At 35.0% G+C, this 22,598-nt stretch overlaps 2 protein-coding genes across 2 annotated transcripts; both read right to left on the bottom strand.

The window, feature by feature from the left end:
- Positions 1-3,161: 3,161 nt before the first annotated feature.
- On the bottom strand, positions 3,162-3,485 carry LOC115883886 (protein GVQW3-like). The gene has a single exon (XM_030902308.1). It carries the CDS (start codon positions 3,483-3,485, stop codon positions 3,162-3,164), a length of 324 nt encoding a protein of 107 aa, XP_030758168.1.
- Positions 3,486-10,438: 6,953 nt separating this feature from the next.
- On the bottom strand, positions 10,439-16,829 carry LOC115883887. The gene is made up of 3 exons (XM_030902309.1): positions 16,732-16,829; positions 16,271-16,682; positions 10,439-12,460 (listed from the first exon to the last, which is right to left on the bottom strand). Exons 1-3 carry the CDS (start codon positions 16,827-16,829, stop codon positions 10,439-10,441), a joined length of 2,532 nt encoding a protein of 843 aa, XP_030758169.1.
- Positions 16,830-22,598: the final 5,769 nt, after the last annotated feature.

Consider the following 22,598-nt stretch of genomic DNA (forward strand, 5'->3'; position numbering starts at 1 on the left):
TCAGCTTATTGAACCATTTCCAATTATGGAATATACCCTCACATACTCTCTTTGTAGTTGGGCCCATTCTATGTCTATTGTTGACTACGCAGGCCCAAGTTATCCCTGCTAATTTCCTAATATCATGGACCCATCTCAGGTGCGGTCTTCATCTAGGTCTCTAAGTTCCTTGTGGGTTTGGTTTGGTTTCCATACATCTGTTGTCCTGGTCTTTCTGTACCTGGGTCTTTTATCTTATCCACTCTATTCTTTTACGGTCTCGCTTGGTTATTCCCAGCATATTTCGTTCCATTGAACGTTGTCCGACCTTTAGTTTCTTTTTGATGTCCGTTTTAAGTGTCCAGGTTTCACATGCATATGCCAAAACTGGTAGTACACATTGGTCAAACGTTTTTTTTTCTTTGGATAGAGTGGCATTCTAGATTTGATTATGATTAAATTTATTCCATAAGTGCTCTATGCTAACTTAATTATTCTGTTGGTTTCTGATAGTAGAGGTCCCCAGCTATGTATTATTTGTCCTAAATATACAGGGTGTTTCAAAACAAATGCGAAAAACTTCAGGGGGTGATTCCTTGTTCAAAATATAGGGTAGTTTGCATATATATATATATATATATATATATATATATATATATATATTTAGGACAAATATGTTTCTACTATTTCCAGTATTATGTTATTTATTAGAGTGTCTTTTCTGTCCACTAGTTCGTTGTACATTACTTTAGTTTTTGCTAAATTCATTTTAAGACCCACCTTAGTGCTGGCTGTATTTAGTTTATTAATTTGTGCTTGTAATTATTCAGGACTTCAGGCAATTAGGACTATGTCATCAGCGAATCTTAGATGGTTAAGATATACATCTATATTTAATCCTTTGTTGGTCTAGTCCAGTTGATGGAAGATTTATTCTAATGTTGGCTGTTAAACAGTTTTGAGGATATCGCGTCTCCCTGTCATACTTCAATTTTAATACTATTTGATACTGTACTAGCGTGTACTAACGACTTTGTTCGCGTCGAATTAATCATTTGTAATGGTGATGATAAAGCAAAGCAAGAATTTCCATTAACATACAAACTGGATAAAATTTCCTCACATTTATGTCAGCATGAGAAAAAACAATATGGCGATATTATTATATAACTTGGTAATATTTGAGGGGTAGTTTCATCTCGTTGGAATTTGACTTTCGAAAAATCCGTTTGACAACAATAAGCTTTTTTACGTCAAGCAGTTTAAGCAGAATCGTTGTTAAGAAATTACCCAACTTCTTGGAACACCCTGTACGATTTTTTAAAAAATTTCAAAATATGTAAAAAAACAAATAAATTATCCTTATCCAAGCGTTTTCCCGAAAGACTAACCGTTTTTTAAATAACAAATATTGTAATATTTAAGGGGCGTTTTCACCCTCTTGGAATTTGAGATTCGAGAAACCCCTCCTTATAGAACCTCTACATCCCACAGTCAATCTGTTTGCCAAAAATCAGCTTTAAACGTCAAGCAGTTTAAGTAGAATCGTGATTACTCAATGGTCAAATTTTATGAAACACCCTGTATAAATTTATAAAAAATCTTAAAATATGTAAAACAACAAAATAAATTATACGTATTTAAGAGTTTTTCCGAAAAACTCACCGGTTTTTAAATAAAAAATATTTTAATATTTGACGGATAGTTTCACCCCCTTAGAATTCAAGTTTCGAAAAATCCCTTCTTATCGAACCTCTACACCCCAAAGTCAATCTGTTTTCCAAAAATCAGCTTTTTACGTCAAGCGCTTTAAGGAGGATCGTGATTAATCAATGACCAGATTTTTCGAAACACCCTGTATACACTTTTAAAGAATCTTAAAATATGTAAAAAAACAAAATAAAATATACGTGTTTAAGCGTTTTTTTGGAAACTTGACCGTTTTTTAAATAAAGCATATTGTAATATTTCTCTTCGAACTAGAATTTCGAAAAATCCCTTCTTATCGAACCTCTACACCCTAGAATCAACCTGTATGCCAAAATTGAGCTTCTTACATTGAGTGGTTTGAGCAGGATCGTGATTAATCAGTATGTCAGTCACTTAAGGATTTTATATATTAGTATAGATAATAAAAGTCGTATTAATAAGTAGTGTGAAGTATATAAGGTGGTGAAAATTTCGATGCTCAACATTGGCATCTTAGAAACTACGAGAGATAGGAATTCGGTTAAATGGGACAAAAGTTGCGTAATTAGAAGTTTGATACACACCTATGAAGAAAACCCCGGTATCTTGATTAGTTTCGGATTTATGTCAAAAAAATGAAAACAATACATTTATTTTAAGTGACAATATCTTCAGAACTACGAGGGTGGTTTGGTTTGGTTTGGGAACCAAGTTTGGGAAAAGTTTCCGACCTAACAAAAGATACAAGACATTTTTTCTGAATATTTTTTTTATTTTTCAACAGTCCCCTTGTAACTCTACACACTTTTCCCAGCGATGCTCCCATCTCTGTAACCCGTCCAAATAGTATTCGCCGTTTTTCTCTGCAAAATAGTGGTTGACGAAGGTGATTGCCTCTTCATTTGATGAAAATCTCTGTCCTCCGAGCGCAATTTTTAAATGAGCGAACAAAAAGAAATCGCTAGGGGCTAGATCTGGTGAGTAATGCGGATGGTCAAGCAGTTCAAACCGTAATTCGTGGATTTTCGCCATGGCAACCGCTGAGGTGTGAGACGGTGCGTTATCTTGGTGAAACAGGATTTTCTTTTTCTGTAAATGTGGCCGTTTTCCGTAAGTTCTGCTTTTAGCTTGTCAAGTAATGATGCGTAGTATGCTCCTATGATGGTTTTTCCTTTTTGAAGATAATCAATTAAAATAACTCCATGACTATCCCAAAAAACAATCGCCATTACTTTCCCAGCTGAAATAACAGTTTTTGCTTTTTTTGAAGCCCGTTCTCCCTTTGCCGTCTACTGTGTGAACTGTATTTTTGTTTCTGGTGTATAGTGGTGTATCCAAGTTTCATCTACTGTAATTAATCGACGCCAAAACTCGGATTTATTGCGCCTAAACTGCGCTAACATAGCGTTGGAAACGTTCATACGAACACGCTTTTGGTCTAACGTGAGCAAACGCGACACCCAACGCGCGTACAGCTTTCTCATGCCTAAATCTTAATTTAATATGTGACAAATACGTTCTTTTGATCTGTTCTTAACCTCTGCTATCTCTCTCACTTTAATTCGGCGGTCGTCTAACACCATTTGGTGAACTTTGGCGATGTTATCGTCGGTAGTTGCAATTTTTGGATGTCCCGAGCGTTCATCGTCTCCCAAGCTCTTACAGCTACGTTTAAATTCAGCTGCCCAAAATTTCACTGTGGTAAATGATGGTGCAGAGTCCCCATACACAGAATCCAACTCATGTTTAATTTGTGTCGGCGTATTGCCTTTCAAAACCAGATATTTAATGACATCTCGATACTCGACTTTGTCCATTTTCACAAAAACACTGACATCGACTCACTCAAACGACTGTTACATAACAACTGCAAATCCAAAATGGCTGAAACTTTGGTGAATAACTGTCAACAGATGAACAATGAGGTCGGAAACTTTTCAGACCATCCTCGTATTGTATCTATTAAGTTGGTAGTTTTATATTTTTGACTTCGGCCAATTAAATGCCGTTTTCAGAAAATTTTTAAGCCTTCTAGATTTCGCACAACAACAGTCGTTTTTGTTTTCGCCACTAGATTTCGCACAACAACAGTCGTTTTTGTTTTCGCCATTTTGAATTTTTATACTATTAGATAGAGCAAAAAATAATCTATACGGTGGTATCTAATTTCTATTCATTATTATGTAAATTCGCTAAAAAAATTAGAATTTTTAATAATTCGCTCAAAAGATCTCTGCCTTGGAAATTCCATTGACACTTTATATGATAGCAAGTTAATTTTTCTTTACTCTATTAAGTGTCAAAACTAGACAACAAAAATTATTATAGATACTGTAAAGCGTATTAACAGTCAACAATATGTTGATAAGTGAGGAAACACGAAATACGTATGATTTTTACTTAAAAAAAAACAGAAATTCCGATATACCATGCCCAATTTATAGAACATTGTATCCTGAAGGGACACAGCCTCATCGTACTATTTTCGCAAGGATTTCAAGAAATTTAGCAGTTGCTGGTAGCTTTAAAAAACAAGAGGGCAATATTTTATAAGGCTTAATGATATTAATATGCCGGCTCAGATTGAAACAAGTCCGGAAACTTCTAGCCGTAAAATAAGTCGGGAGTGTTGTATAAGCGATTGTTATGTAGGGAAAATTATCAAAAAACATAAATATCAAAATTTAAATGTGTAGGGGAAACTGGGGTAAGATGGGGATGCTAAGGGAAAAATCTAAATTAACTTTGAAAATATTTATCTTAAGAAACAATATTGAAACTATAAAGCTACAAACATGTTTGCTATATTATATAGGTAACAAATATCACATAAACTAAATCATTTTTTCTAAAAAAAAGCAAAAACAAAAACCAAGTCAATTTAGTCAACTTACCCCATATAACGGGTAAGATGACGAACACATTAGGGTAAGATGACTTAAATACAAAAATCGTAATAAAAATCGCCATCTTCAAAAGAAGAACACTTCTCGGCCCACCACAACGAACAAGATTAACATTGGATCCAATTTTTAATTGGAGGATCTGTATATAATTCATTAAATCCCGGACACATGTAGTGACTTCCATAGATGTCTTCTGATTATTAGAATTAAGACCACTTGGGCCAGCCTTATCGTAGTCACGTATAGGTCCTTGACGTTTTTTTTTCTTTTCTCTACTCTCTTTTCCCTTACCTCATTTGTTTTGTCTCTCATAGCCTTTTTTCCAATCTTAATTTTCTTTTCATCTCTTTTTCTGCTTGTTCATTTTGTTTTATTTCCAAAGCTTCCTTTACAGGCGTGCTACTAATAATTGAGACCAACATTTTTTTCGAGTCATGGATGCCCTTTTGACGATGTCGTCATCTTACCCCCGCCATCTTACCCCCCATGCACACATAACCTTATTTTTTTATTTCTAAGTTGAAACAAAAAAATATCAATACATCCAAGCATTGGTTTCGTTTGGTTTGGCGTTAAGAGTAAACACTTAATATCAGGATATTATTTGTAAAAATATTGAAAATCGTACTTACTCATTAACCAAGCACAACCACTAAAAACTTTAACCAAAATATTATAACAACCGTTGAGAAAAACAATTCGGCCACGTGTGCGTTAAACTACAAACTGCTGCGACAAATAGCCGTCTTTTCTTAATACCGCATGCTACGCTTTAGATATTGTCAAATTTACAAATCAAATTATTTATTTATAATAGAAAACTTTGGCATCATCCTACCCCAATCGTCATCTTACCCCAGTTTCCCCTACCAAATTTACATTTTTTTACATGCTGGTGATCACAAGAGAAGATTACAATTTTGCAAATGGTTTCGGGAAAGTGTTCAAGAAAGCCCCCTTTTTTATATTGAAAAATATTATGGACGGATGAATCTTTATTTACAAATTCTGGTACATTCAAAAGAAAAAAAAATGACATTATTATGCAAAAGAAAATCGTCGTTATTTAATTAGAGAAACCAGACCACAAATAATCTGATTTGGTGATATATTGATATTCTTTGAACAAAGTTTAAAGGATATGTGACAGTCATTTTAATACAATTCCTTGTACTGACCTGTATTGAACTCTACTATACAATTTTTGTGCATCCAGATTTGACATTTAATAGAATAAACAAAAAATAACTTACTGACATATAAAGTGTCAAATTGATTTCCAAGGCAGACTTGATCTTAGGCGAGTTTTTCAAAAAATCAATTTTTTTAGTGAATTTACATAATAATGAATAAAAATTAGGTACCACCGTATAGACTTTTTTTCGCTCTACCTAATAGTATAAAAATTTAAAATGACGGCCATAAGAAAACAAAAACTTGGCTGTTGTACGAAATCAAGAAGGCTTAGAAATTTTCTGAAAACGGCATTTAACTGGCCTAGGTCCAAAATATAGCAAAATAAAATTACACTAAATCACCACAATACACCAAAACACTTTTACTTTTACACTGGACGGGCGTTTCGCTAACCATGTTAGCATCATCAGCAGATGATTATAAACTAAAGTACAATCTACAAGTTGAGCGTTTATATACTCGCCCAATAGGTACCGAGTGGGCGTGGCAAAATCTAACCAACCGAGTCAGAGCCAACTGAGCGTAACAGTTAATTTCCGCCACTAGAGTAGTAGGAACAAAGAACTTGAAGGAATTGGACCGTTGACTCTGTTCATACTATCTTTACATTTATTAATTCTGATGCTTTCATATGCATCTAATTGCCTATAATTTGAGACTTGTTTAATTAATTTTAAATTATTAAGATCTATACAATGTTCTTTATCAACAATATGTTCGGCAACGCAAGATTTATCCGGTCTACCATATCTTATCTGAGCTAAATGTTCTTTAAATCTAGTTAATATTGATCTTCTAGTTTGCCCAACATATTTCTGATTACAATCTTTACAAGAAATTTCATAAATACCCGACCTTTCCAGTGGAGGTGTTTTATCCTTTGGATTACCTAATAATTGTTGTAATTTATTATTAGCACTATACACAAGTTTATAATTGATATTCTTAAAAATTCCTTTTAAACCACGGGATAACTCTCTATCAAACGGTATTGAAAAATATTTAGACGTATCTTTCTCCACTTGAAAAGTCGAATTTTCAGAAATCATTAACCTATACCTACGTTTTCTAATTAATTTATCAACTAGTGAAGGAGAATATCCATTACACTCAGCTACATTCCTAATGTAATCTCTTTCTATTTCATATCTTTCGTTGGAAAGTGCGAAACTAAGTAATCTATGAACTAAGAAATTTAAACTAGCCATTTTATGTTCAACACTATGATGTGATTCATTAGGAATATATCTGCGTGTGGTGGTATTTTTCCTATAGATATCAAATTCCAGGCAATTATTAGTATTTCTAATAACTAATACATCTAGAAATGGTAATCTGTCGTTGTACTCAATTTCATGCGTAAATTTAATTGAAGGAAAACGATTATTTAACTTAGAAATAAAATTATCTATGGTGTCTGAATGTGTGTCAAAAACAGCAAAAATATCATCCACATACCTAAACCATACTCTTGGAAAATACTCAAAGTGATTCTTAGCCTCCACTTCAAACCTGCTCATGAATAAATTAGCCAAAAATGGAGACAATGGATTACCCATTGCTGTACCTTCCCGCTGTTCAAAAGAGTTGTTATTAAATTGAAAACAATTTTGTTTCATACATAACGATGTAAGCTCAATATATTCAATCACAGTTTTGTTGTCGAGACCATTTGCGTTCAGTAATTCCTTCAAGTAGCCTAAAGTATGTGGAATTGGAACACTTGGGAACAACGAAGATACATCAAAGGAGACCAAAATTTCACCTTCATGCAATGTTATATCTTTAATTTTGTTAATGAATTCAATATTATTTTTAACTGAGAAAGAAGGTTCATGATTAGGTAAATTTTCGAACTCCCTTGATAACCATTTTGCCAAATTATAAGTCGGAGAACCTACAGCCGAAACAATTGGGCGCATAGACTTGTCCGGTTTATGAATTTTTGGCAAAGCATACACTTTTGGTAATGAGGGATTGGATACTTGCAATTTCCTCTTTAAAGAAAGATCAATAAGGGTGTTACATTCTTTTAGAGTTTTTTTAACGCCTGCTACCATCTTAGACAAAGGATTCTTTTTCAAATTTATGTAGGGGCCATTATCGATTAAGTTGTTAACCTCATCGTAATAGTCTTTTTTATCTAATATAACAACAATTCTGATGCTTTCATATGCATCTACTATTGGATGCATATGAAAGCATCAGAATTAATAAATGTAAAGATAGTATGAACAGAGTCAACGGTCCAATTCCTTCAAGTTCTTTGTTCCTACTACTCTAGTGGCGGAAATTAACTGTTACGCTCAGTTGGCTAGATTTTGCCACGCCCACTCGGTATCTACTGGGCGAGTATATTAACGCTCAACTTGTAGATTGTACTTTAGTTTATAATCATCTGCTGATGATGCTAACATGGTTAGCGAAACGCGCGTCCAGTGTAAAAGTAAAAGTGTTTTGGTGTATTGTGGTGATTTAGTGTAATTTTATTTTGCTGTGTAACACCAAAGGTTCCAACCCTCAACAAAAATATAAATCTACCAACTTACGTTGCAATAGATGCAATGGTTCTGAAGATATTAAGAATCTAATTAAGATACCGGGGTTTTCTTCCTAGGTGTTTGTCAAACTTCTAATTACGCAACTTTTGTCCCATTTAACCGAATTCGTATCTCTTAGTAGTTTCTGAGATGCCAATGTTGAGCATCGAAATTGTCACCACCCTGTATATCCTGTAAATTTTTAGTCACTTTTTATTCCTAGCGTCCAAATACTGAGATTGTCCAAATTAAATTATTTATTTTTGTTAAAACGTGGACTTATAATATTTTTAACAGAAATGAGTTTAAAAGCCCATACATATGTAATTTTAGAATAAATGTGGGTGCTTATAATTTGCATAATTGATTAAACAGACGTAGACATGACTAAAGTTGAAAAGTTTTGGTTCTTCCCAGCTAAATATTTAATGATAAAATTTTGATATATAATGTACACCCGCAATGTATTGAGGCAGAATTAACAAGTTACACTGACGAATATTGATATTTTAATTAAAAAATTACAATGGAGGAAAAAACAAAATTTTTAGTTTCATTAAGAATGTTAATGATATTTATGGGCATATGGCCATATGGTATAACGACCAGAAATATTATTCTCAGAAGTTTATATGCCTTGTATTCTTATATACCTTTAATATCTTGGGGTACATTATATGTATTACTTGTGCTTGGTCTTATATCAATGTTTATAAACAAAGTCGATACAGTAACATTTTTCTTCAGCTTAGCGGTAAGTTATTTAGTGATTTAATTGACTTATATGGAAAATAATGGGAAAATTGAGAAACGTTTATTAATGAATAAATGGCAATGGGGTCTGTGTGTGTTATTTTCTTTTAAATTTTTTTCTTTTAAAAATTAATTGTCACTCAGATATTTTTTTACTGGTACACCTTCGCTATAGTTTCTATAGAATAACAAACACAAGGCTAAACTGGTTAAAACCGCTAGATATAAAGTAATGCCAAAGTCAGTTAATCTTGTTTGAAACTCTTAATTTGTTTGTGCAGACGATACCGACAATGGCGTCTACAAAAGCAGTTCCGAAATTAGGAGCCCCCGACTAGTGTTGCACAAGAGTCTCGAAAAAGTCTTGCAAGACCAAGACTCTTGCAAGAAATTCAAGACAAGACTTTCAAAATTTCTTGTCTTGAATTTCAAGACAAGACAAGACTTTAATATGCAAGAAATTTCAAGAGTCTTGCTAGATTTCGTGAATTCAAGATTTCACGAAAGTTAGAAATGATACATTTTTTAAGTGATAATTAGGCCTTTGCGCAAGTTATGCCGGGTTTATACAACATTTACATAGTCGTAATCACAATCATAAAAGTTAATCTATCCATTTCTTATAAACCTGTTGACATCTACCATGAACTTTAAAATTATGTTACCCAACTTCACTGATATAAAAATTATGATTATGAAAATGTTCTATAAACGCACATTAAAATTGCTTTGTGATTATGACGATGATTAAGACTGTGATTATGATTACGACTTATGCAAATGTTGTATAAACCCGGCATTAATATTGACCAGAGTTTATTTTTTTTTCTATCAGCCAGTGTTTTAGAGTTGAGAATGCAATAAAATAAAGTCAAGGCAACAAACAGTATATTGGTAATTGGTATTATACACAAAATTATATTGGTATAATGGTAACATAAAAAAACTAATGGTGGGTTCGTGGAGTACGTTATTTGCGCTATTTGGTACTACTTTTCATGCACGAAATTGCTCCGCGAACAAAAGGTAGTATGAAATAGCGCAAATAGTACACTCTAGCATGACCTTACCGTACACCCTGTGTTCAAACTTTTCAAACCAATCTTCTATAATAAAAAAATAAAATAAATAGGGGAGATCGGGGCAAGTTGGCGAAGTAAAATACAAAAGGCTCCAAAACATGAACTAACGGGTTTAAAAAAAAAGATCCCATTTCATCTGTTAGTACATTTATTCAGGTACATAATAAAACATAAAAAACAAAATAAAAGTATACTCTTGAAAAAATATAAAGAAAAAAACAAAAAAGTGCATTTTCGTCAACTTGGCCCAGTACCGGGGTAAGATGACGAGCCTATAGGGGCACGATAACGATTATAAACAAATGTCGCAGGTATATGTGCCATCTTTTTCGTAGGCTGTGCACGACTCGTGCCACCAACTCTCGCACGTGTTACATTGAATCCAGTCTTCTGTAGGAGGCTCAATATAGGATTCCTGGCAGCCAGGACAAAAAATGTCATTAGTTTTCTTCTTCTTTCCTACCTGCTTTTCACGATTTTCTTGAAATACATTTCTCTTGACTTTCACAGAATCAACCTTCCTTCTTTTAATTTCTTTTAAGTTTTTTTCATTGTTTTTTCTTTCCTGTTCTTCTTTGTTGGGTGTTGAGGTGATAACAGAAGCCCTTTGTTTAATTCTTTTGGTAGTTTTTATGGGACGTGTATATTTGGGAAAGGGTCTCATTTCAAGTAGCGTAACTCGACTATCAACATTAGAGATTGTTTGACTGGAGCTGGATGAACTCATAGTGCCAAGAGCTTGTGCTTCATTGTTTTTTGCAGATTTTTTTTGCTGTAGGCCTGAAGGTCCAGGAAGGGACAAATTCATTGACCTTGCCGGCTGATTTTTTTTGGAAAGCAATGGGGGTTCAACATCTGGTGTTTCATAGTTTTTATTCTTTGCAGAATCCATTTTATTCAATCCTGAGGGTCCTGGGAGAATTAAATTCACAAGCTTTTCTGGCTCAGTTTTGTTGAAAACCGCTGGTGGTTTACCATCTTGTATTTCATTGTTTTTTGTTTTGGCTTGATCAATTCTATTTGAGCCTGAAGACCCAGGAACTGCTAGTGGTTCATCGTCACTGCTTAAGAACTCGTTGTCCGCAGTTACGTGCCTCTCACTCACCATAGAAGGCGCAAAATCGGAATCTCCAAAGATTTCAGCATTAAAAGGCTCAATGCCGCAAGCGGAAAAACTTTTTATAGCTGTTCCCACAGTTGCAGCCCTTAGATAAGCTTGCCCGAACAACCTACCAACTTCTTTATCGGTGATTTGTTTTCCCGGGTGGTTTACCAAATAGTTATCACAAGTCTGGCTATAGAAAGTCTTGAGAGGTCCAAAAAACCCAACGTCCAACGGTTGTAGGCGGTGGGTACTGTGCGGGGGTAGTCCCAACATAACCACTCCATTATCCCTACAATAATTGATAGCTTCCAGTGAAGTGTGAGACGAGTGATTGTCAACGATCAACAATACGGGTGTCTCTGTGTTTGGGCGAACAAATTTCACGAAATGTTTAAGGTATAGGACAAAGGCTTCTGTATTCATCCATCCACTGGGTTGAGCTATACCAGCAGAGTTTGGAGGACATCCATTTAAAAGATCTGGTCGCATCCTAACTCTTCCAAAAATAAAAAAGGGTGGAACGTAGCTCCCTTGGGCGTTCATGGCACATACAACGGTGGTGTTTTTTCCACGCTCACCACTAGCAACTTTTGATACTCTCCTAGAACCAGTGGGCGATAAAATCTTTGGCTTTTTATTGGGAACCGTTGATAATCCCGATTCATCTGCATTATAAATGCGGTCAGCAGTAAAATTGTATTTTAATCTAGTTTCTCTAAGTAACTCAAAAAATCTAGTTACTTCAACTTTATTAAATCCGAATAATCGTCCCAGCGAAGTCGACTCTGGGGTCCTAAGACTTATCCTATGTCTACTCATGAACGACTTAAGCCAGTCCGTGCCTGCCAATTTTGTGGTTTTGCAGAACTGATGGTTTATGTTGTTAAGTTCAGCGAATTCGTAGGCTAGTTTTCTAAATTGTACTGATGTAATTCCAAATGCTCTAATACTCAGGTCAGTTAGGTAGGTCACAAACTGAGCTTCCTGAGCATCAGAAAACGTTCTTCTGAATCTCCCACCACTAAGAGGAATTGGTTCGTTGTTATTTTGCTTTTTTATATAACGTCTTAATGTTGCTTCCGGGATTCCATGCTCAATACTGGCAGCATTAACTGACTTATGGTCGTGCAAAATAGAGTGCAACGCGGCAATAAGCACGTCTTCTGACCAAGAGCGTCTATCTGTACGGTGTTTATAAGTTCTTACCATCTAAAAACATCAAAAAATGAATTTAACTAATTTTATACACAGTGGGGCAAGTTGACGAATTCGTCATCTTGCCTCCGTCAACTTGCCCCAGGAAACATTTTTTAGAAAACAGCAAAAATTAAATTATTAATTAAGTGAAATTAGGTTGTATCTTACCTTCTAATATTTAAAATGTCCACAATAATCAAGATTAACTATGAAAGGGGCTTCTATTTTTCTTTAAACCTGCGAAATTGCTTATTTTCTGGAGCTGGATGTTTACATCTAACAGGTGTGAAAAGCGGTTATGATTTTTTAAACCCGATGCAAAACCTATAGCTCCATCTATGTGTAACCCGACGTATTATACACCTAAAGGAATTTATAGAAAAATAAATGGGATTTTTAGGATGTACAGTTTTCTTTAAATCAGTACTTCGTCATCTTGCCCCGTTCGTCATCATGCCCCGACCTCCCCTACCATAAAAAATAAAAGTAACAAATCCTGTTTCGTCAAACGGGCGAGTTGACGTAGTTCGTTTGCGGTCCGTTAAGATTTTTTTTGCTAAAATTAGCATCGTTGTTGCTCATTTTTCTGTACTACATTTTGTATACGACACTTTCTATGAAATAAAATACAGAAATATTATTACCTTTTTATTAGAACGTAAAATTTTTCAACACAAGAAATTTCAAGAGTCTTGCAAGACAAGACTTTGAAAATTTCTTGTCTTGAATTTCAAGACAAGACAAGAAATTGAGAGAGAGAGATTTTCAAGACAAGAATTATTGTCTTGTGCAACACTACCCCCGACCATTCCACTGGTGGAGCACAGTGTCTTACAAGATGGTAGACTATAAATGGGTTCATTAGAAATAACAGCAAACTTGGTATTTTAATAACTGAATGAAAAACAGTATCTTTGTTTTGAATAAAGACAGTCTCCTTAAATTTTTGATCCTTCCATTGTAGTTTGCTGAGCAGAACTCTAGCCTCAGAGCATTGAATTCAGGGTTGTACATTTGAGCAAACATGGCCAGCCATGACTGTAACTTTTTCCCCTTTATTGTGGTATTATAATCTAGGTATTTTACGTCTAATTTCTAGTAGCCTTTTCATTTTTCTATAAAGATTTTCCACACTCACATGGTACCTTATATATATCCATTCATCTGAAGAAGACTTTAAGCACAGAAGCGTAACCTACAGATACGATTATACGAGAGACAAAATATTTTTTGAAACCTCGCCCAAATATCTGGACTACTAAGGGCCTACGTACATCTGCAAAAAACATGCGCTCTTTATCTCACCTAAAAAAATTCTCGGATAGTGTCTTCTTTCACGAGTACGTGAAACTTTACAGGAAAATTTACCATAAGACTATAAAAGCCGCCAAGGACATCTATTACAATAGGAGGTTGACTGAGTCCGGTAATATTGCCAAAGAAACATGGTCGATTGTGAATGACTTGAGGAGTAAGGTTTCTTCGTCCAACATAACCTCAACTTCACCTGAGGACCTAAACAATTACTTTGTAAATGTGGCGAAGAATATAGTGAATACTATCTCACCCTCCCTTGATCCTCTATCATTTCTCTCTGACTATAATGTTAATTTGCACAGTTTCTTCCTTACGCCTGTGGGTTGGCAGAGCTTCGCAATACATTAAATGATATTAAAAATAAATCTTCAGCAGGGACTGACGGACTTACTCTTAAAATGTTCTCTAGTATGCCGGAATGTACATTAAACCATCTTTTCAGCCTTAATTAATATGTCATTTGAAGATGGTGCTTTTCCAAATTGCCTTAAGTCGGCGATAATTATTCCTTTGCATAAAGGAGGTGATAAAGAGCAAGCTTCCAACTATCGTCCAATTGCACTCCTTCCCACGTTATCGAAGATCATGGAGAGACTGGTTAAAAAAGAGGCTTGTACCATTTCTTCTAAAATACAAAATACTCACCCCTTTCAGTTTGGGTTCTTGAGTAACAAATGTACAAATGACGCTATGTTTTCGCTGTTTAATAATGTATACTCCAGTCTGAACAACCGTCTCGTTACAGCAACAATTTTCTGTGATTTCTCGAAAGCTTTCGATTGTGTTAATCATAACATCCTAACTAACAAATTGCAGTACTATGGTATCAGGGGAACGCCTCTTGAATGGTTTAAGTCCTACCTTAACAACAGAAACCAGCGTGTGAGGGTTGATAAGACTGTGTCTTCTTGCAAGCCAATAGAATGCGGAGTACCTCAGGACTCAGTGCTAGGTCCTATTTTGTTTCTGTTGTTTATCAACGATATTGCTAGTCTGGACATCAGTGGTAAAATCTGTCTCTTCGCGGATGATACTTGTTTCACATGGAGCAGCCCGGACACCACGGCACTTCATAGAACCATTTCCAGTGACTTAATCAACATAAAAACATGTTGCGATTCTAATTATCTGTGTCTCAACGTCTCTAAAACTAAAGTCTTATCATATAAAAGTACGTTGCTACCTTTTCAACTTGATAATACCACCATTGACGTCGTTGATTCTGTGAAATTTTTAGGCCTTGTTGTGGACAACTATTTAAAATGGGATTTGCACATCGATGCTTTAGCTAAAAAATTAAGTTCTGCCTGTTTCGCACTTAGATCAGTTGCTAATGTGCTTAATTTGTCAACATCTAGGACAGTCTATTATGCCCTTTTTGAGTCGCATCTCCGATACGCACTTCCATTCTGGAGTGCGTGTTGTGCGACTCAATTTGAGCGTATCTTCAAATTACAAAAGAGAGCTGTGCGATATTCACTGAGGCTAACCAGTCGTGCTCACTGCCGGGACTTGTTTAAAAGATATAAAATATTAACTCTTCCTTCCCTATTCATACTGAATCCGTCTGCCTAGTTCGCAAGCACGTATCGAGTATTTCTCTAGGGCCAGTTCATGACTATCCAATTAGGAACGCAGAGCATAACATGTATCTGCCAACCCCTCACTCTGAGTTAGTAAAGAGTTCCATATTGTACAATGCAAAAAAAAATGCACAATCATCTGCCATCTGAAATTAATTCCATTTCATCCTTTCCTGCATTTCGCAGAGCCTTGAGATCATACTTACTGGAGAAAGCCTTTTACGCGGTTAACGATTTTTTATTAATATCTAGGGTTCTAAATCTAACACACATTCACTAAATTTAAGAAATGATTTTGTTTTCTATCCATTTAAATTTAGTATTGACATTTATATACAGTTGTTTATTTACATGTATGTTTATATTTTATTTATATTTAATTAAATAAATTTTTGACAATGTACAATTTCTATAATTGTATAAAGTATTGTTTTAGTTTTGTATGTTTGCTGTTAGTTTTATATGTTTTTTTATTGTTAAGTGAAGTTTTGTATGTTTTTTATATTCTTTTTTTTTAAGCTTTGTCAACAAAATTGTTTAATTTTTTTATGACAATAAAGCAATTTCTTTCTATCTAGAATTTACCAAAAAGCTATGTAAGCGGTATGTGATTGTTTGTCTTTCTTACTTAAAGACGCAGATTGACAATTTTTTTGAGGGGGTGGTAAAAAACCTTTTATATGCGAGTGGTGTTCGTTCCAATCACCGTTTCGAGAGAGACGATCATAGAGACGAACCCCAAACAGTGTGGGAGTCGAATTGTTACCTACTAAAAAAGTCCACCTCCAAGGAGTCAGCTCGTCCTCACCCCTTACCCGGAACCGCCGTGCCGCATGGCATTACTGGTACATACGTTATTTTATCTATATTTTTTATCTATATTCTATCCTATTTAATTTTAGGATACTTCCGCATTTCTTGCCTTTTCATCTTTTCCTTTCTCTATTATTATTTCTTTCATAAATGCCCCTACCTTTCCCCATATTTCGCTAGTTTTGGTCATTTTCATAATCAAGGTGTCCGAAGTTATCATTCCTACATCCGACAATAAGGCAGACCTTCCGTTTTCCCATCTTGGACAGCAGAACAACGTATGCTCGGCATCGTCGATTTCGTCGGAGTACATGCAGTTGCCATTTGGTATTTTCTTTATTCTGTGCAAGAAGTCCATGAGGACTCCATGCCCGGAAAGAAACTGCCTAATGTAATAGTCCACGTCTCCGTATTTCCTACTTGTCCAGTCCTCCACGTTGTGTATTAACTTTCTAGTCCACCTTCCTTTGTCGGATGTATCCCACTCCTCTTGCCATTTTTTGATAGGTACCTCGTCGTTGCTGTTTTTTCACTTCATCGTTAATCTCTGCTTTGACATATGACTCTTGCTTTTCCTCAGCTGCTAAATGCAGCGGGATCGGCCCAGCTATAACCAACAGGGCATCTCTTGATATCGTACGATACGCTGAACAGATCCTTAGGGCCATTTTTCTCTGTGTGGAAAGCAATATATTTTTCGTCCGTTACCGACCCATACAGGGGCGCCGTATAGAATTATGTTTTGCATTGATACCGCAAGAACTTTTCTTTTTTTTTGAGGAGGGTCCTTTTAAGTTCGGAAGTAGTCCAGATATAGCTTTGACAGTTCTATTTGCTTTTCCGCAAGCATCTTTTACATGTTGACTGTAAGTTAGCCCTCTATCAAGTGTTATTCCGAGGTATTTTACTGTATTAGTTGGTTTAACGTATTTCCGCCGACTTTAAATTGTATACCACCTATCGTTGTTTTTCGGTTTAGAAGAATAGCAGTTGTTTTTTCCGGCGCAACTTCCAACTGCTTTTGATTCATCCACAAGTATATATAATGTAGAGCCTCTTCGGTTTTGCGTACCATTCCTTCGGAGGTTTCAGCTGTGGTTAATACAGCCAGATCATCTGCGTAGCAGATTATTTTTACTTCTTGAGGTACCCTTATTTCTATTACGTCATCGTAAAGGATGTTCCAAAGGGTAGGACCCAAAACCAATCCCTGGGGTACGCCTCCCCCAACCTCTTCTTGGTGGTCTTTATCCAAGTTTACAGTATGTTGTGTAAAATATGATGTTATAATATTTATAAGATATGGGCTGATGTTTCTTCTTGCTAACTTTGACAATATTATAGGCCATGCTGCCATATTAAATGCATTTCTCACATCTACTAGTATCAGCGCCATTTTTCGGGTTTCTCCTTGACGGTCTTTGTTACAAGATCAACTGCATTTATTGTAGTGACTTTTTTTTATGAATCTAAACTTGTTATGGTTAAACCCACCTTTATTTTGTATTTCTTCCATTAATCTATTCTTTATTAAATTTTCATATACTTTGGCGATTGCGTTAATCAAGCAGATTGGACGGTATTTAGTTTCCTCTACCTTAATTTTTTTGGGCTTGTCTATGAGAATTAATTTGGAACTTTTCCAAATATCGAGAAAATAGTTATCATTTAAAAGAGTTGAGAAATAGAGGACGGTTAGCAACCCTACGTTAATCACCGCGATATTAAAGATCTATTGTGTCCCCCGTTCTTGAGCTATAAACTACATGGTTTTCCATCTTCCTGTTGTAGGGGGGACATGTTTATTTACCAACCTCCTTTGACAAAGGCTGTTCATCCTCCTACATCTACCTCCTACGAGGGTATACAGCCTTCCACGGTTGGGGTTTGGCCCTCCGTGTCCTTACAGTTGAGCAGTCTTAAAATAATAGTAGTCTTTTATCTAGCCACGCATCTCTTTGACCTGGTGCCGCCATCGTAGGATTTAGGTTTTTGGTAAGATCGTCCCCTCTTGGCCCGGGCGGTTAAGCCAAGACCCCCCGACACCATCTGCCCGTGATACATGACCACAGACAGTAGACGGTGCCTGGTATGATGGACAAGATAGTCCAATCTGGCATCGCTATACGTCTTGGTGCAATTCCCTGGCCACGACACTACAGCCAAGGACAAGACTAGTGTTGCACAAGAGTCTTGCAAGACCAAGACTCTTGCAAGAAATTCAAGACAAGACTTTCAAAATTTCTTGTCTTGAATTTCAAAACAAGAAAGAAAATATATAAAAAATATGATGTTATAATATTTATAAGATATGGGGTGATGTTTTATGATATAATGTTCTATAAACGCACATTAAAATTACGTTGTGATTATGACGATGATTAAGAATTATTAATTTAATTATGTTACCCAACTTCACTGATATAAAAATTATGATTATGAAAATGTTCTATAAACGCACATTAAAATTGCGTTGTGATTATGACGATAATTAGGACTGTGATTATGATTACGACTTATGCAAATGTATAAACCCGGCATTAATGTTGACCAGTGTTCATTTTTTTCTATCATAGCCAGTGTTTTAGAGTTGAGAATGAAATAAAATAAAGTCGAGGCAACAAACCGTATATTGGTAATTGGTATTATACACAAAATTATATTGGTATAATGGTATTATAAAAAAAACTAACGGTAGTTAAAACTAATGGTGGGTTCGTGTAGCACGCTATTTGCGCTATATGATACTACTTTTCATGCACCAAATTGCTCCGCGAACAAAAAGTTGTATCAAATAGCGAAAATAGTACACTCTAGCATGACCTTTCCGTACACCCTGTGTCCAAACTTTTCCAACCAATCTTCCATAATTAAAAAATAAAATAAATACCATAAAAAATAAAAGTAACAAACGGGTAACCAAAATAGAACATAATTTACGACGATAAACTACGCTTTCTATAAAATAAAATATAGAAATATTATTAACTTTTTGTTAGAATGTAAAATTTTTCAAGACAAGAAATTTCAAGAGTCTTGCAAGACAAGACACGACTTTGCCATTCAAGAAATCTGCAAGACAAGACTTTGAAAATTTCTTGTCTTGAATTTCAAGACAAGACAAGAAATTGATTTTCAAGACAAGAATTCTTGTCTTGTGCAACACTAGACAAGACAGTGAGATGTTCCTTGTACCCAGACAAAGTGCCAGAGGGGATTCCCTGACAAGTTTCCCCACCAACGACAAGGTCTGGCATCTCCTAGAAAAAATTCTGTGCTTTATGGTACTGATATTCTTAAAGAAAGTTTTTTTTGATATTGTTGTAAATGGGTTGATTTCTCTCTATGTCACCTGTAGTACTTTTTGCAAATTAACAATAAAAATATAACTGAGTGAACTATATAATATTGACCTTGCTTTTTTAAGATAGTGTGCCCTGACTCACGAACTGAGTGGTCAATTCATGTACCGGGTGGCCAACTAAGAATGGACGCATCAATCATCAATCAAACCAAACCAAACTAAGGATTATTTTTTTTTATTTCATGTAACGTCATTTAGTTATTAATCCAAGTTCGTCCTTGATTTCACTTGTTTTCGTGTTTAACCTATTGTTTGTGTTATTTATTATTATATTATAAAGTTTATGTCGTTTGTGTCACTTTTAATATAGCACCGAACGAAGGTGCGAATCTTAACAATATGCACTATTGGTTCAAATCTACCCTTGATGCAAGTAGTTTAGCACCAAGACCGTAGGACGGTAAATGTTTACGCAGGAATTCTAGGATGGCGAATGATTAGACTTTTTTAATTATCTGAATGAAATGAACTATCCATAATTTCTAAGAAATGAATTGCCAATTTTGTTAGAGGATCCATCATGATGAAATTGCATTTGTTGCAATTTCATCAGCATGAATGCAGTTGGTGTAGTTGAGGCAGTTGTGCCGCATATTTTGCTATGAATGTGTGGGGCTTCTTGGATACCACTTACTTAGTAGATAGAGACGCTGGAGCGGCATATTTCCATGGCCAGCTGGGTCATCGGATTCAATATGCCTGGGTTTTAATTTATGATTAATAATTAAATGGTATTAGAATGATATTAAAATATGTGTTTAGTACTATAATTTTTAGACCATATAATCCTAAGCGGCAGCCTAACATGATTTGTTCTCTTAATATCTCCGGTTAGAGAGAAGATAGAAAGTTGCGGTTTGAGCTGATATTTTGGAAATTTTGTGCTCTATTTAACTGTGCAAAGAGAAGTATAGCCTCCTATTTAATTTTTTTACGTAAAAGCGCAATATCTGTTATGATGTCAAACAGCGCCCTCTAGCTACCACGAAGAAAATTGTGGAAACAAAATTTATACTGGAGATAATTAAGGAGGAAAAGCTGTTTTAAACGAACCCTAGTTTGTTTAAATCGCGTAACCCAAATCAGAGTTATCCTTATTTTAATAAAAACAAATTTAACCTTCCCCCACCACTTTATTTTATGAGATAGAGCAAAATACTTTATATCAAAAAAATTACAAATATCTCGATAATTACAATAGTAATATTTAAAGTACCTGTTCACCTGCATATTTTTGAGAAAAAACCCCGTTTTCTGATTGGCTCTTAGAGAAACGCCCCCTAGCGGACATTTTTTGAACTTGAAAATACTTTCCAGCGATTTCTCTTGGTCGATTTACTTATTACATTTTTTTCCCAAAGTTATACGATAAGTAGTTTCTGAGATACAGCCGGCGTCCATTCTTAGTTGGCCACCCGGTACCTAGCTGATAGACCTTTACGATGCCAATCATTGCTTCATATTCAAAGATATACAACTAATTAGGCACATAATTGTCCTGTTAGTCATAATCCTAGGACGGTTAGTGATGATGGATGAAATCAGTTCTCAATAATATATATTTCAAAATAAATTTGAAGAAATAATTAAAATTAAAAGTGCAAATCAATTAATATTTTTAGGTATTACTAGACGCGACCAAAATATCAGTACGTTTTCTGATATACTTCAAGAAACGGTTATTTAATTTACTCAAACCAATAATATCCGAAGAAAAGAACATCCTCGAATCCAAAGAGAAAGATGTGATAAAATGTTATTTGAGAGAAATATTTCTGTGGAAATGGATAGTAAGGCACTACATTTTAATTATTTAAGAATAAAGTATAACATAATAATAGTGAAGTGTGTTTTATACGTACGTCTTACTTAATAGTATATTATTGAACGGGCAATTTATGCTAGCCATTATTAAGTCACCCGAGTGAATAAATTGCGAGTTGAATACTATACTTTGTCCACGGTCATTATAATAATTATTATGAGGAGTGTTTGAATTTGTATTTTTAATGTTAATCTTACTACGAATTATTGTATTCATGTTTTAGGGGAAAATGTCACTACCTACATAAAATTTGGCAATTTCAAACGTCAAAATCAACTGAAAACGTCTATATCATTAGTTGCTAGGCATCGAGAGTCACAGTCATCTCGAACTATTCTATTTTCAAATATTTGGGAAGTTTATTATTAAATGTGTTTTACGGTATACCTGTATATTAGTACTTTTTTCTACCACCTTTAGTAAAATAAATTTGTTGAAAAATGAAAAATCGCTATATATATTTGCCAGGATTTTACAAGTTCTCCTACCAGCATACTTAAGTATTTCAGCTGTTATTCTGTCGTTTCCTACTGTTTTTCCATTTTTCATATCTCGAAGCGCCTTTTCTACTTCTCCTACGAGAACTTCTGGAGCGTCGCCGTCGTCTCACAAGACTGCCACGACCACAGTAGTGACAGTCTTTTTTCTTCTGGTGCTTTTTTCTTCTGGCATCTGTATGTTTTCTGGGGCTTTATATAGGTCATTGTAGAACCTTGTTACCAGACTTATTTCGTTTTTGTCTGTTATTCTGATGTTGCTGAGTGTTAATGCAATTAGCTGCTTCTTTCTGGCCATGAAGGAATTTCTTAGCTTTCTCTGTTTTCAATTGCAGTTTGTACAAGTTTTTTATTATAGTTTTTTGTTGTCTTCTGCAATCCTCTTTCTTATTGTCTTACATACTAACTTGCATTATATTTTATTATTGAAGGTAATAAACAAATTTAGATGAGTTCAGCTACGGTAGCGAACGGTTTTACCTGCAACTGCACCATAAGTAAGCATGGATCTTACTCTCGTGGTATACATCCAGTGCAAAATGTTAATGTTCTGCATATCATGAGAGCCTTTATGGCTTTGCTGGTAATGTTCTTAATATGCCTGTTACATAGAAGTTTACGGTCTAGTGTTATTCCCAGATATTTGACTTTCTGTGATGGCAGTATTTCTTTTCCATCTAGTTGGATTCTTTTCAAGTTTTTCAAATTTCGCTTTCTGGTAAATGGCATTAATGCGGTTTTGTCTGAGTTG

Source organism: Sitophilus oryzae, unplaced genomic scaffold, assembly GCF_002938485.1.
Source record: "Sitophilus oryzae breed Bouriz unplaced genomic scaffold, Soryzae_2.0 scaffold_2006_pilon_pilon, whole genome shotgun sequence".
Taxonomy (NCBI): domain Eukaryota; kingdom Metazoa; phylum Arthropoda; class Insecta; order Coleoptera; family Curculionidae; genus Sitophilus; species Sitophilus oryzae.